Raw genomic sequence first — 15,750 nt, 5'->3', positions numbered from 1 at the left:
AAGTTTTCTATTTCAGATAACGATTTATCTCAAGTTCTCCCGGGTCAGTAGAATGCGGTTCTACTCATTTCTTTGTTTTCACTGTATATAGAACACCTGCTCTTCTCCTTATCTGTAAACTTGCTGATGCCCATAACATGGATAAACTGACAGCAGCCTGGAGACTGTTCCAGCTAGTGAGCGCAAAACCAAGGAATTAGTGAGCGCAAATCCAAGGAATTAGTGAGCGCAAAACCAAGGAATTAGTGAGCGCAAATCCAAGCAATTAGTTCCTATCCTCTTAAAATGTTCGATAACTTGTAGCAAAAGAATATTTCGTTAGAATTCGATGCATTTTGATTCATACATGAGAAATATGTGACTAAATAATATTCCCAATTTGCTGGCTGTTTTATTATTCAGCAATGTTATTCTTGCTTGTGGTTTGGGTAGCAAACAAAAGGGTAGGGTTCTTTAACTGTATAAAAACATTGAATTGAATATGCTCAGTTGTCGGAATTGATCCAATTTATTACTGGTATTTACGCAGAATAAAAGAGTGTCAGCAACACAATTGCGGTGTATTTGTCTCCCTCTGACATCAATGTATGTAAAAATATGAAAATGTGCCTGTGCCAAAATCCACCTTCCTGTCCCCTAGTCGCTTAAAGGAAAGTCTGAGTTATTGTAAAATGTGAATAAACTTTAAAGGAAGTTGAATCATTACCATTCATTCCACTTGGCAATATTTTCGTTCGATGCAAGTGAAAAGCTTGGGGTAATGTGCAAAGGAGGAAGTAGAGAAGCAGAACTTTCCTCTGTTTGGGGTAAATCAGATTCACTTGATGAAATAAACGTTTCTTGTGTTCTTCTTTGTTGCCCCTGGTCTATTTTTTTCTTTGTGCTTTTTATTGATTGCAATCTAGAAGTATATTTACAACATAACATTCTATCCTCGGGTTATTTATAACTGGGGACACATATTTCATGCAAACAGCGCCTGTAGATGTCGGAGATAAGAGCGACTGTAGCTAAAGTCGCAGCGATACACTGAAGGAGGTGACATTAGTGCGAGGGCAAAAGGAGGGGCATGTCCTGGACAGGGAAGGGCTGTCTCGACCTCAATGACCAATGAAAGCTTGCACTGCGCTTGCAAGTAGCCAACCAGCACGGAGAATCCCTAAAACGTCTGTGTAAACTTTAGAAGCGCTGTGTGTCAGGGCGTTATTAAAGCACACGCTCTTGAGTCACTGATAGAAGCAACCCAGTAACCAGCGGATTAGCAGCTTCACCTCTCTGCCAGGGGCACTAACCTGGATCAAAGGAACATCCAAAGACCGGGGGGAGTAAATATTGCACTTCTACGGGAACTGCACAATCTCCAGATCGCTGGCAGTGAGCGCGATTTACCTGCATCTGCTCTTGCACCACCTGGCGCAGGTAAGTCACAAGCTTCCCACACGGGCATCAAGGACAGTTGTGTATTATGGATGCTATATTGCTGCGTGTGTTGTGTGTATGTGTCTGGTTATGAGCCCTTATTATAGCACAATATGGAGAAATAAAGGCATCAGAAAATAAATTTCAAAGGAATGAAGTAGTAGAGCCCTATGTAGCTGTTATTTTTCAGCGCTGGAGAGTGATTTAGAATAGCTACACCAATGCGCAACAGTCGCCTGTAGATGCCACTCATTTATGATTATTCTTTTATTTATATACAGCTATAACAGACATGCTGCAAGGTTACCTCTAGCAGATACAGTGAATACAATAATTGCGTAAAGGATCGGAGACTGAGCCTCCTCTCTCTATAGTCTCGCTGGAGATTGTTAGTCTGGGCACTACAGTTGGGACAATTGAAAGCGAGAGAAACAACGCGATTCCCTAATAAAATAACAGATATAATGATGATGGGAGTGACAGGGCAGAGTTATGGTGAGTGGGTGGGTATGAAGATAATGATCAGTAGGTAGAGATTTACAAACATAGCAATGATACTGAAAAGCTGCTGGTTATTCTGTCCTTAGGGAGAAAGAGAAGAAGCCAGGAGCAGGGCAGCTGGAGATGTACGAGATGAAGGCACCTGGTGCCCCATCCTCTTCCTCATCCAACCCATCATCCTCACCTCTGTCCTCCTACTGTTCATCTTTGGCCGGGGACTCGGAAATAGACGTGGAGAGCCTGGAGCTGGAGGGAGATGGGCAGCCTGAGCACTGCAGGGCAATATTGCGCCTAGATGATGAAGATGAGGAGGAGCAGGAAGGGGTTGATTGCGCCCCGGTCAGTAAGCTGGAACAGCAGAAAAACAATGAAAAGGGAGGCGAGCAAAGGAAGCTGAGCAGGACCCCCAAATGTGCCAGGTGCAGGAACCACGGGGTAGTGTCCTGTCTAAAAGGCCACAAGCGATTCTGTCGCTGGAGGGACTGCCAGTGTGCCAACTGCCTGCTGGTCGTTGAGAGGCAGCGCGTCATGGCTGCACAGGTGGCACTCAGGAGGCAGCAGGCCACAGAGGTGAGTTCCAAGGCAGATATGTACATTACCGCCTATGTCATTGTTGATGGCCGTAACGTTCCAAGCTAAAATGCCCTTCCCAGTGATAAGATTATTTAGGTGCTTTATTGCATGTAAGAACCGAGTGTCATTTCCTTAAAGCACCATCACACCTGCATATCTAGTACTTAGGGCCTCAGGGCCGCTCTTATTTATTTTAGCGCATTATCGGCGCTACTCTGCGTGAAATCATCTTAAACTCAGAATTTAAAAGGATCGGTGGGCCTGACAGAGGGGTATGTGAATTCACCCTATAGCCCCAATACTATGTAAGGCAAAGGACATTGCGGCATTTAATAAATATAATGGGCAGTCTGGCACTGAGTGAATCAGCAGAGCAACACCGGATTATCAGAATTTATATATGTTATTTGTTGATCATAGAATTAATAGTAACATCGAAATAGCTTGACTAATCTCGATTTGTAACCATACAAACAGATCAGCAGCGAGAATCCGCTTGGCAGCTCCCACCTGCCTGATTCTTGCGTTCTGTTCTGTGCGCTATGCTATCCCAGACTGGCGCAAAGGCTCAGTATCAAATTCGCAATGGTTCCCGTAGATGCCAGGCACATTGACTGACTATTTATATTGCTATTGATTTTTATTCACTTTGCTTCTTCTACAAACTGGATTTCCTATTGGCAAGGTAACACCTCCCCAACCTTTTCTTCCCTACTGTGCCAAGATATCAGTGTGCCCAAATCACTTGTATTTGTGTAGAAACTAAATGTTTCTTTACACGCATTATTTGTACCGTGTTAGCCAGTCACAGGGCAAAATCATTATTTCATTGGCTATTGTTAAACTAGAACATGCGAGCTTGTCTTATCCTTTCATATAAAACACTGATTTTACCTCTATTCATCTATTGAGACAAGGCAATGTCTTTGCACCAAAGTTGCACCAATGCCTAAATAGGATGAAAAGAACAGGAGGGATTGTGGGTTCAGCAAGCTAATGACCTGGGAACAGAATTTCTATGGAAAAGTTAGAAGTTTGTTTGGTTATTTTGCCATTTGTTTCCCATCAAAACAATTCAACTGTGCGGTCTATTTTGTGTTGAAACTAATAAATATTCCCTTAAACATTTGATAGTGTTTGTTGTAGGTAAAGTCTCTGGTTTTTGGATGAGAGGAAGCCAAGTTTAGACAATACTGCCCCTATCCCTGGTGTAATTAGTATTGCAGTATACGCTAATCAGACGCACTTTTCCGCCAGCATTTGGTTTAATCGCTTCTGCTCTTTCTTTCATTAGGATAAGAAAGGTCTGTCGGCCAAGGCCAGTATTGCAGAGCGCAAGCCGGTGTATCACAGGCACATTCGCCCCCCGAGCCTACTGGCTAAGAGTATTCTGGAAGGTAAGTTATCCTTCAATATTCATTTCTGGCTGTATGTAAGCCTTAACTTCATTTGGCAATTAATCTTTGTCCTATTAACGTTACATTGTATTTAACTGGTTATTTTCGCTTTTAGGTTTCTATTGATACAAATGCATCATTTTTTTTTAAAAAAAGTAAAAAATAAAAAAAAACCCTCTAAAGCTAAATAGGCAAATTACAAATGATTCCAAAGTATATGATTTAGAGATATGCAGTTGCCCGTTATGTTATACAGTTTGTCAATACAGCAAATAGATTGTATAGTGAATAAAGTACCCCCTCTTGTAAATTATAAGGATATCATAAGTTACTGAGGAGTTTCATGATGGTTTATAAGGATATCATTTACAAGATATTCATAGCGTGTGTATAGCAACGAAACCATGAACCTGGGAAAGGGAGATAAATACAGTAATTCAGTGCTTACACCAGTAACTCTATAGAAGGCAATACTAAGCCATTGTGAAAGCTTATGACACTTTGCTGTGATTTGGTTGCCCCAGATAATCGAAACATAAAAGCTGTTAGCATTTGCTAAAGCCAAAAGCAGAGATGCATTTATTAACCACATCTCATCTCACACTCTCTGAACAACTACAACACGACTTTATGCAAATATTTTATGTTTGTGAATCAAGTTGGGTAATTTCTAGGAAATACATATATATATATATATATATATGTATATATATATATATATATATATATATATATATATATATATATATAATAAAACATTTTTTTATCTTCATCTTCTTGCAGCAGTTACAGATAATTATTTGGTTCTGCACCCAGGCATATTGAACAATTTAATCGAGAGTGCTGGCAACCCTTTTGGATTTATATATATATATATATATATATATATATATATATATATATATATATATATATATATATATATATATATATATATATTTACTGAGACTTAATACAAAGAAAAAAGTTTTATTATAAAAAAAAAATCAAAATTTTCTAGCACAAACGGTTCTCTTCCTCAGGGTGCTCTTTTTCTTTATTTTTCTTTATTTTACTTGACCAGCACTAGGGCAGTTAACTATATTTTTGCAGGGTTGTGCTCCTTTCTGCACAAACACACGTCCGAATAATTTTGAGGAGCAACAATTTTTATTTTTGCCAAAAAAATTGTTGCAGCAGATTTTTCAATGCAGTTTTGCGGAAACCTTCAGAATTTAATCACCCATCGCTACTTGCTAGCCTTTGCCTATACACGGTATAGTGATAATCAGAGGCACTGTTATATGCTGGCCATAGACTCAAAGATCTGATAGTACAAATCGAGGATTAGTACGATTTTCGGACCGTGTGGAGAGTCCCAACATTTTTCTTCTGGCGGAGATCGGTCGTTTGGTCGATCAGACAGGTTAAAAGATTTCTGTCGGCTGCGGGTAATATCTCTGCGTGTATTGCCAGTTTCAGGGAGACTGTCACTAACTTTGGTCGGACATAACTTTCTTACGATTGCTGTCAGGGGCAGAACATTGGCTTATCTGTTCTTTTGTACTTTATTTGATCGGAATGGTTAGTGGCAGGTCTGGAGATGGGGAAGTCCAATCGTACTTTGATTCGTACGATCGGATCTTTGCGTCTATGGCCAGCTTTAGACTAGATGTTGCTATTAGGTGTAACTATGAAAGCCCTGAGATTCCATGCTGTTTCAGGGGAAAGAAAAGAAATAGAGATGCAACACTAGGGGTAAGATGATTAGCTTTCAACAGCATTGTTTTGTCTTTTCCCTTGCAAATTGCCCTACTGTCCCTTTGCATCCAATATATGAATGGGACCACACAGCTCATTACTTTAGGGAAATGTGCACGGATTGTACAGGGAAATATACAGCATTAATATTCAGCAGGCAATGACAGACGCTAATGACCTGTGACTCCTGGGCTTTAGGTGAGCTAATAGTAGTCACTCTATTGATGGCAGCTCTTCCCCTGTGCAATTCCACGTTTTCCATCTCATCTTCTTGCTCTGTCTTAACTGTCTGTCTTTTTTTCTATTTTTCTCCTAGTTTCCCTTCGAGTTTCTTCTCATCTGTAACTCTTTGTTCAGTCTGACCTGTGGGTAGGACATACCATGGAACCTAGGTATAGAAATCCTTTCCTGACATCACAGTCTGGTAATGGGCAGGGAAAAGGGAATAATGAGAAAACAATGTCTGAGGAATAGTGGCAAGCTAGTTCACTAATTCATTTGGTTTTCCTCATTTGAGCTTGCCCTCCTCCAGTGTTATATATAGAGACCTAAGGCTAAAAAGCAACAATTGTATCATTGGCAGCAATGATAAGACCTCTCTTTATACAGTATATACTGTGCCATAAAGTAAATAACAAATCTAAGGTTACTATAAAATGTCAGGATATGATAAATACAAAGAGTCAGTTGATCCTATATTTTGTACAAGTCACATAACCCCTATTCACCTATCCTTGTATTTCATAAGGTTTATTTAGACATGGGTTTGTGGCTTTATTACTTTGAATTAACTTCCCTGATAAACAGTCATAGGCAGGGACTAATGTATAATAAATATGCATATTGCTATAAAATTTTATATTTTAAAGCGATCTATTGGTAAACTCCCAGTTTCTCACTTAGTCCCTGTAATTAGGTTTTTGGATACCCATTGTTTGTACAGTGGTGGCACTATAATCAAATTCTAGGAACTTTTGTAAGCATTCTCGATGTCTTCCTTAATAATTGATTAAACTTTGAGTAAGGGAGGAGTTTAGCTAAATACAATATGGAGGGGGAGGGGATATTTGAGTTGTTAAAGTAACCCAGAAAGGAATTGGCAGATTATATGATCACTCTTTGATAAAGAATGTGATAGAATAATGTTCCTGTTCCATTCTATCCAATCAAACAAAACAATTACATTGTACAAATTAATATGCACTTAAGATTTCGGCAGACAAGTGGTGGCAGAAAGAACCGTTTCAATCAGTGTTAGGGATTTTGAATAACAGAGCGGGCATATTCGTAAACAAATTAAAATATTTTGCACGAAAAAAAAACAAAAAAACAAAATACACATGTAAAAACATAATATATTTATAATGCTCCCTTCCATATGAATTAATGCCATGCTTAACAATTAGAGAAGTCAATACAAGGAGAGTTGAACATTTTATATATTAGACTAACTGTAAAAATAATGCCATTATTCTTCACAACCTCAGACCTGGTGTAAGCCAATCAGGCCAAGGGTTAATTGCAAGTAAGAAAGTAGTGTTAAAGGAACAGTAACGTCAAAAAATAAAAGTGTTTTAAAGTAATGAAAATATAATGCAGTGTTGCCCTGCACTGGTAAAACTGCTGTGTTAGCAGAAACACTACTATTGTTTATATAAATAAGCTGCTGTGTAGCAATGGGGGCAAAGATACAGAAAAATACGGATCCGCACACACTTTATCAGTGGCGGAACTACCGGGGGTGCAGTGGGTGCAGCTGTGCCAGGGTCCCTGCCCCTGCACGCCCGGTGGGGCCCGCAACCCAGGAGAGGAATACCGGCCGGTACCGACGGCTACTCCGTGGCACCAGCATAAAAATACCTGTCCCTGCAGACACCTCCTCCCCCACTAAAAGCCACAAATCTGCTGGCTTTTAGGGTCCGGGCTGGGGCCCAGCGGGGCTTCTGCTTCAGGGCCCGCCTAAAAGCCCCGCTAGATGCTGCCTCACCATCCGTCTGGTAACCCAAACAACGCGCGTGTACGCAAGCGCGCACATGCGCGTGCTTGCGCATGCGCGTTAGCAAGCGTACACTCACGCATGCGCATTAGCTTTTTTTTGCCGCATGTTGCAGATCTGGGTCTACAGGGCCCACTGGAGCCGGCCCAGGCCAGTCTGATCCTGGCTGATATATGGTATATATAATTATAGTGGCAGAGTGGGGTTTTTTGAGTGGGCGGGGAGGGGTTTGAGAGAGTGGGGGGGTTTGAGAGAGTGTGGGGGGGGGTTTGAGAGAGTGGGGGGGGGTTTGAGAGAGTGGGGGGGGTTTGAGAGAGTGGGGGGGTTGAGAGAGTGGGGGGGTTTGAAAGAGTGGGGGGTTTGAAAGAGTGGGGGGGTTTGAAAGAGTGGGGGGGTTTGAGAGAGTGGGAGGGGATTTGAGAGAGTGGGGGGGTTTGAGAGAGTGGGAGGGGATTTGAGAGAGTGGGGGGGTTTGAGAGAGGGGGGGTTTGAGAGAGTGGGTGGTTTTTGAGAGAGGGTTTTTTTTTGAGAGAGTGGGGGGGTTTTAAGGGGAGGTTTGAGAGGGGGGTTTTGAGAGAGTGTTTTTTTTTGAGAGAGAGAGTGGGGGAGTTTTGAGAGAGTGGGGGGGTTTGAGAGAGTGGGGGGGTTTGAGAGAGTGGGGGGGTTGAGAGAGTGGGGGGTTTGAGAGAGTGGGAGGGGATTTGAGAGAGTGGGGGGTTTGAGAGAGTGGGGGGGGTTTGAGAGAGTGGGGGGGTTTTGAGAGAGTGGGTTTTTTCTGAGAGAGTGGGGGGTTTTAAGGGGGGGTTTGAGAGGGGGGGTTTTGAGAGAGTGTTTTTTTTTTAGAGAGAGTGGGGGGGTTTGAGAGAGTGGGGTTTTTTGAGAGAGTGTACAGGGGGGTTGAGAGAGAGTGTGCAGGGGGGGGGTTGAGAGAGTGTGCGGGCAGGATAAATGACTGCCAAATGCAGCAGGGGAAAAGGGCGCCAGTATTAGTTCAAATTGTCCAGGACTCTAACAGGCAGGATGAATGGATGGCAGACAGTGGTGCTGCTGCTGCAGGTTCATCCTCTCCACCCACCCCCAAGACTATCAGTGAAGAAAGAAAGAAGGAGGGCTGGTAAGGATACAAATCACATTTATTACACTGCATTGTGGTTTTTAACCCTTTCCTTGCTTTCAATAGCAAAAATTTCAGTTGTGTCCTCCTATTATAAATTTTGGGGTATTTGTACATGGAATTGACAGTGTGCCACCTTATGTGATTTCTGGGGTTATTTATTTATGGAATCGCCACTGTATCATCATAATATGAGTTCTGGGGGTATTAAACATGAAATTCTTACTGTGTTCATCCTACTTTTAGTTCTGTGCTATTATACATGGAACTGCAACTGTTTATTCTGCTTAATGTTTTAATAATTAATTAAATTGCATCAGTGTCTTTTATCTCAGAATGATGAGATTTGTGCTTTAGGTACAGATAAAAGAAATGTTTAGCTATCAATATATTTAATATTTCTACCATAGTGTGCATGGTCTAAATTCATCAGGAACAGTCCCCTAAGTTTGCTCATGGTCTGTACAGAGAAATCCCATAAAACTATGGCAGCATAAGTATTCCCCTGTACTAAGCACAGTGGTCACAGAACAACCCCTCAGTGACTTCTAATATCCTTATCATTTACAGTAGGGGGGTACATTATTATCCCTTATAATACATGAGTGATACTCAGAGTTCCCTGTATAACTCATCCTGCAGCCTTGTGTCTTTATATGGTCACAGAACAAGCCCTCAGTCACTTCTAATATCCTTATCATTTACAGTACGGGGTACATTATCCTTCATTTCATTATAATACAGTGAAAGCTCAATTTTATGTGTCCTTTTTACGTTTAACGTTTACATTAACTGTTGTCGCTACTTTTTAATGAATCATTTGTATATTCATACCTATTTTTTCATATTTCAGTCTCTTATTCAAATCAGTGCATGGTTGCCAGGGGAATTTGGAGCCTAGCAACCAGACTGCTGAAATTGCAAACCGGAGAGCTGCTGAATAAAAAGCTAAATAACTCAAAAACCACAAATAAAATAAAATGAAAACCAATTGCAAATAGTCTCAGAATATCCCTCTCTACATCATACTACATCATACATAAAGTTAACTCTTAGGTGAACAATCCCTTTAGGGGGGGCCCAGTTGTAAATTTCTGTACCAGGGCCCTTAGGGGTCTAGTTACGCCACTGCACTTTATCATCAAGCAGATGGGGATTACCCCAAATTTATTGTACCACCAACAAGATCAACGTTTCGGGGGGGTTACCCACCCTTCATCAGGAATTTGGGGTAATCCCCATCTGCTTGATGATAAAGTGTGTGCGGATCTGTATTTTTCTGTATCTTTGCATAAGGGACCTTGCCTGGTCCACGGAGAACCAGCATCACTGGAAGCAGAGGAGTAAACTAACAGGTGTGCGGTGGTGAGAATTATAGCAATGGGGGCAGCCATTCAAAGGAGAAAAGGCTCAGGTTACACAGCAGATAGCAAATAAGCTCTGTCTGTCTAATGGTATTATCTATTATCCATTAGTTAACCTGTGCCATATAGCCGTTTTTCAATTTCGGCCATTGCCCCACAGCAGCTTGTTTATATGAACTATAGTAGTGTTTCTGAAGCAAACACATCAGTTTTACTAGTGCAGGGCAACAGTACATGATATTTTCATTACTTTAAAACACTTACATTTTTTGGTGTTACTGTTCCTTTAAATGCTGCATAAGAATATTATTTTCATCTACACGTTGGCAGTAAATAATTACTCAAATTTAGAAATATGCATTGCATGGTGTACTGTGACATAATAGTGATGTTATGTGTTTTTCCGCAAAGTTTGTTTTTACTTAACTTTAAAAAGCTGCCCAATAATGTTGTTTGATGTCATGCTGTGCATATGCTGGGCCTTATTTCATTCCATTTATGGCTGTAGCACAGAATTATATTTTCTAGAGTAATCACAGCTGCTTTTAATTCAAGCATCCCATTTAAATACATGACTTGTCATTCTAGGTTACCGGCCAGTGCCAACGGATTCTTACCTGGGGACCAGCCCACCCCTGCCAGCCCCTGTTAGTGACAGAATGCGGAAGAGAAGGGCCTTTGCAGATAAGGAACTTGAGCACATCATGCTGGAGAGGGAATTTAAGGAGAGAGAGATGTTGGAGGCCACTCAAGCTGCTGGAATTTTCTTACCTAACCGTATGGTTCATGCCGCTGAGTACAACTCCTACAAAGCAGCCTATGGACCCCCACAGGCTGATGTTCCTAGCAAGGACTTCTGCAATTTCCTTCCCAACTGCCTTGATCTTGCAATGCAATATTCAGGGTCTGGGAATGTGGAACTGATTTCCTCTAATGTCAGTGTGGCTACAACATACAGACAATATCCGGTGCCTTCCAGGTTCTTGGTTTGGCCAAAAACTGGACCTATCAGTGACGCTCTTCTTTACCAGCAGTGTCTATTAAATGCAACAGCTATGCATGCCTTGAAACCAGGGTCAAACTGGGACTCTAAGTCCAACCCAGTAATTGAATGTCAGCCTTCAGAACATGACTTGGTGGCACCTTCGAAAATAGATAATGCAATCCTACACCCTCAGAATGATTATGGAAGCCTGCCACAGGACAAGGCAGAAAGGTCTGCCTTTTCACCCCCCAAAAGAAACTTCCCACTTATTTCCCCCAAGGACCACTTATCTACCCAGGACAGTTTAATGAGCAAAATTAGCAAAGAGGCCACAAACCAGCCTTACCCTTTAAAATACAACCCATTCCATGCATTGCTCCAGCAGGCACATCTTCGAAAGTCATTGGAAGATCTAAAACCACCATGCGCCAAAGATCTCTATGAAGAGCCTGCAAAGAAATTCAGAGAATGTCCATCCAAAGAAAACCAGAAATACAAATTTACATTTGACAGACACAATAAGGATTTTATCTTAGCAAAGGAGTCAGGAACAAAGCTAACTGTTAATGAACCTTTACCCTTTTCTGTAGAGTCAATTCTCAAAAGGCCCTCCACCACAGTCAAACGTTCTAGTCAGTAAATTGGCCTCAGCTCATGCTTAATAGACTTGTTCATTCATCTCATCATTATTGTTACAGTACTTGTACTGATACTCATTTTGTACAGAATGACTGCTAGATATTATGTATATACAGCTACAGTTACACCTTATCTTTTGTAAAAAGTACCATATTTAAATGTAAAAATATGATTTGAATATAAGATGTAAACTATGTGAGTTCTGATTATGTAATTATATATATAAAATTATATATATATATATATATATATATATATAATAAAATTATATGATAATTTTTCTTTTGTTTTTAGAGAATCATTACTTTTACTATTGCTAAGGTGCTCATGTACTGATTTTAAAAAACTGATTTGTTTTCAGTGATAACCTCACCGAGAAATATAGCATAATAACTGATTTTTCGACATACAATGCCACGTGATGGGGTGTCACATGGGTCTCTCCATATTAAATTATATTAAATATATTATATTTCATTCAGATACAATACTGGTTGGCTATATATGCAGCAATACAATACGGACTTGCAGGGACAGTTTGGGAACAACTTTGCCATTATATTACTGTAGCAGTAACAGCTAAAGATCCTTGGTCCAACAAAGCAGGAGTGTGCAACCTGACGTCCGTTAGCTATTTATATGGGTGATTTCTAGGCAGGGTCATAAACAAATAAAGAAATGCTGACATTGCAGAATATCAAACTACTTGTAGTGTGAACAGAGTTTCTTATGGGCAATATAATGTTAAGTAACAAAGTATATGTTATGTGCTCTGTTTTATTATAAGTAGTTTTCTAATGGTTGCAGCTATAGAATATAGCATTTACCATCAGTCCCTGTTTACCTACCAACAGCAAATATATATATATATATATATATATATATATATATGTGTATGTATATATATATTTATATATATATATATATATATATATATATATATATATATATATATATATATATATATATATATTCTCTTGTATTGGTCAGTAACAGCTATATTCTCTTTGTATATATGGTGCAAGTCCCGTTGAGGTTTTCCGGTCTTCCCTCGTTATTTAATATACAAAAATGGACAGCACTCACGAGTTGTATGCAAAAAGGTTATATTATAGTGAAAAAAGCATATACATCACCATATGTGTACACATTTTTTAGCGACGTTTCGAGACAGTTTAGGCTCTTTCTCAAGCCATGTGAACAATGGTTTCTGCACTCCCCTCCCCACAGGTCTACCCCCCACCACACAGTAAAAAAACAAAACAAAATATTGGTGGCTAGGGTTCCCACATGTTAAAAAAAAATAGAAAGATATTGGTCAGGGCCCCCCATAAAAACATTTGTGGCCAGGGCGCCCCATTAAAAAATATTGGTGGCTAGGACCCCCCACATGAGAAATAAAAATTGGTGGCCAGCCCCCCCCCCACATTATAAGAAAATTGGTGGCCAGGGCCCCTTAAACGTCCATGCCTTCCCGAAGTCAGCAGCTCTCAGAAAGATGGGGGGGCCAGCTAATCAAGTAAGTGTGGCGTGGCTGGGCCCCCCTTACCCTCGGGTCCCCTACAACTCTCCCATCTGTCCCCCCCGATGGCTGCCCTGTATATACATATAGATACAGTATACATAAACTGCTTGGGATCCTGTGGATAAGGGTTTACAGTAAGTGTTTACATAATCCTTTATCCAAAATCATTATTATACCTTGCCCACTTAAACTTTAATCTTACTTTAAAATGTAAATGTTAAAAAAACCCCACCAGCATTGTTTTCACAGAAATCAATGCATTTCGACCTCTAGTGGCCCTATAAAGCTTATAGCCATAGCAATTTATATATAAATCTATCTTTATCTACATCTATATCTATCTATCTATCTATCTATCTATCTATCTATCTATCTATATAACTGTCTGTGTCTGTATGAACTTTCGTTACAAAATATAGTGCAAAAATAATCACCCAATATTGGAAACACTTGACAATGACGTCAAACCGGAAAGCTGCATTTTTTAGGCTTGTTTACGTTTCAGTTTTCAAATGTTACAGCTCTACATTCAGATTATTAAAATGCACTATGACACTTACAGAAATCCAGATTTCCTTAACTAATTCCCAAAAAAGGGTAAGTAAATAATTTTTATTATTTTTCTAATAAGGGATAGAAATTGTTCTATTACACAGAATTTGAGATATTTTCTTCAGATATCAGTGGTACATTCCAGAAATACTGTACGCATATATCGTAATAATTACAATGACAGAAGTGACAAACATGGCTTTTGTTGTTAATTTGATTTCAAAACAAAGCACACAATTTGTGTATATTAAATGTGAACATTTATAAAACTGGAGCATTTAAAATAATGGCAAGAAAATGAAAAATTTAAAATTGTTGGTGCACTGGGTAGAGCAGTGCACATGCCAGAGTTGCACTGGAATTTATGCCAGCCCTTTCACAGTTAAATGGTAAAGAAAATAGAAATCAATGGGAACACAACGCCACATCAAATGACTTGTATATCGAATTTTGCTATTTTCTCAGTTTGCAAACTCAACTTGAGCAGATTGAGCGTCTGTACAATCTTATGACTAAATCAAGTCCAGAATTACACAAGTGAGGTCATTTATGGCTAGAAGAACAAGTGCAATTATGAATGAATTCCAGCACCATTGTGGTCGCTAGGTTACTTTGCGTCTGACGGAATTGCTATAACTTGGATGCAATTTCTCCGAAAGCTTTCCAAGTATGGTTAGCATCAGGGTTGAGAGTGTGACTGCTTCTTTAGGTGCAAGTGCGCTGCACCAATTTACACAGGGTGGTGAGGGAACGCTGAAGCTATCACCTGGGCTGGAGGCAGCAGTCATCTGCATCAATAGGTGCAAGAGTGCTGAGCAGAATAAAAATAAGGAAGAAATATAATTGGAAAGTATTAATCAGAGAATAGAAAAAAATAAAAGTAAAGAAAAAAATAAAATAGGAATAGGACATATAATAGGAAGTTTATATCTGACATATTCTCTCTTGTACAAATGGATCACATTTAGAAGTACTTATTCATCTGGAGTTCAAAATATGTTCATTTTTTAATGAACATAAAAATCCATGCCCTTTGCATGAGGAATCTGTTGATTATGATGCCTATTATTTTGCTATTTCAAGCAACTGACCATGTACTGTTCCCAACTCATTTATAACATTTATTGTGAGTGAATGCAGTAATTTGTAATAGCTGAACTGTTTAAAACTTCAAACTCATTGGTTAAAATCAAACCAAAAATAGCAATGACTGCATTTACTGCTCATTCACACATAGGTATTTTTCTGCATAATTAAACTACAGGTATGGGATCTGTTATCTAGAAACCCATTATCCAGAAAGTTCCAAATTATGGGAAGGCTGTCTCCCTTGGACTCCATTATACTTATATAATCCAAATTGTTTAAATAATTTTCTAGTAGACTTAAGGTATGAATACTCCAATTACAGAAAGATCAGTTTAAATATAATCATTACCCCACAAAATACCCCACATAAAGAACTTCTGTGTATAGAGCCAATTCTATTATAATACATTTTAGAACATATTAGAATAGGTCCTTTAATAATATACAAAAATGTACTTGAAGGCAAACTTCTTTTATTTTTCTTTTGCTATTATTTTAGTAGGAATATACATAAATTATTTTGCTTAAAGGGCAAGTCAAACCCAGAAATAAATATGTACTTAATAAAAGAAAACATAATTCTAAGCAAGTTTCCAATAAACATAAATTAGTAATTGTCAATTTTTTTAAAGTTATCTGTAAATACAATTGCTATTGAAAGTGGCATTTGCTTAACGCCTGGTTGTTTCTTTTTAAACAATGTTGCAAAAGTCTTAGTTCCGTAGCAAAGACAGTTCTTTTAATCAGCTGCTGCTGCTTCTTACATTGTTTAAACAGTCTGATCCACCAGGGCAGAAAGGGACAAACACTGCTTTCAATAGCAATACATATACAAATAACATGACTTTACTGTATA

At 39.3% G+C, this 15,750-nt stretch overlaps 1 protein-coding gene across 3 annotated transcripts; it reads left to right on the top strand.

Moving 5' to 3' along the window:
• The first annotated feature begins 1,057 nt into the window (after nucleotides 1-1,057).
• dmrt2.S (doublesex and mab-3 related transcription factor 2 S homeolog) lies at nucleotides 1,058-12,433 on the top strand. Of its 3 annotated transcripts, XM_018243823.2 has the most exons (4): nucleotides 1,058-1,419; nucleotides 2,007-2,490; nucleotides 3,788-3,890; nucleotides 10,693-12,433. In XM_018243823.2, exons 2-4 carry the CDS (start codon nucleotides 2,044-2,046, stop codon nucleotides 11,727-11,729), a joined length of 1,587 nt encoding a protein of 528 aa, XP_018099312.1. In that variant the 5' UTR covers nucleotides 1,058-1,419; nucleotides 2,007-2,043; the 3' UTR covers nucleotides 11,730-12,433. The 3 variants fall into 3 exon arrangements, with proteins under 3 accessions (XP_018099312.1, XP_041436074.1, XP_041436073.1); XM_041580140.1 differs by lacking the exons at nucleotides 1,058-1,419; nucleotides 2,007-2,490; nucleotides 3,788-3,890 and adding an exon at nucleotides 5,947-6,022; XM_041580139.1 differs by lacking the exons at nucleotides 1,058-1,419; nucleotides 2,007-2,490; nucleotides 3,788-3,890 and adding an exon at nucleotides 8,555-8,740.
• The last annotated feature ends 3,317 nt before the right edge of the window (nucleotides 12,434-15,750 follow it).

The sequence above is a fragment of the Xenopus laevis genome, chromosome 1S (assembly GCF_017654675.1).
Source record: "Xenopus laevis strain J_2021 chromosome 1S, Xenopus_laevis_v10.1, whole genome shotgun sequence".
Lineage (NCBI taxonomy): Eukaryota > Metazoa > Chordata > Amphibia > Anura > Pipidae > Xenopus > Xenopus laevis.
Note: the sequence above shows the minus strand (reverse complement) of the source record. Positions and strands in the feature narration are given on the sequence as shown.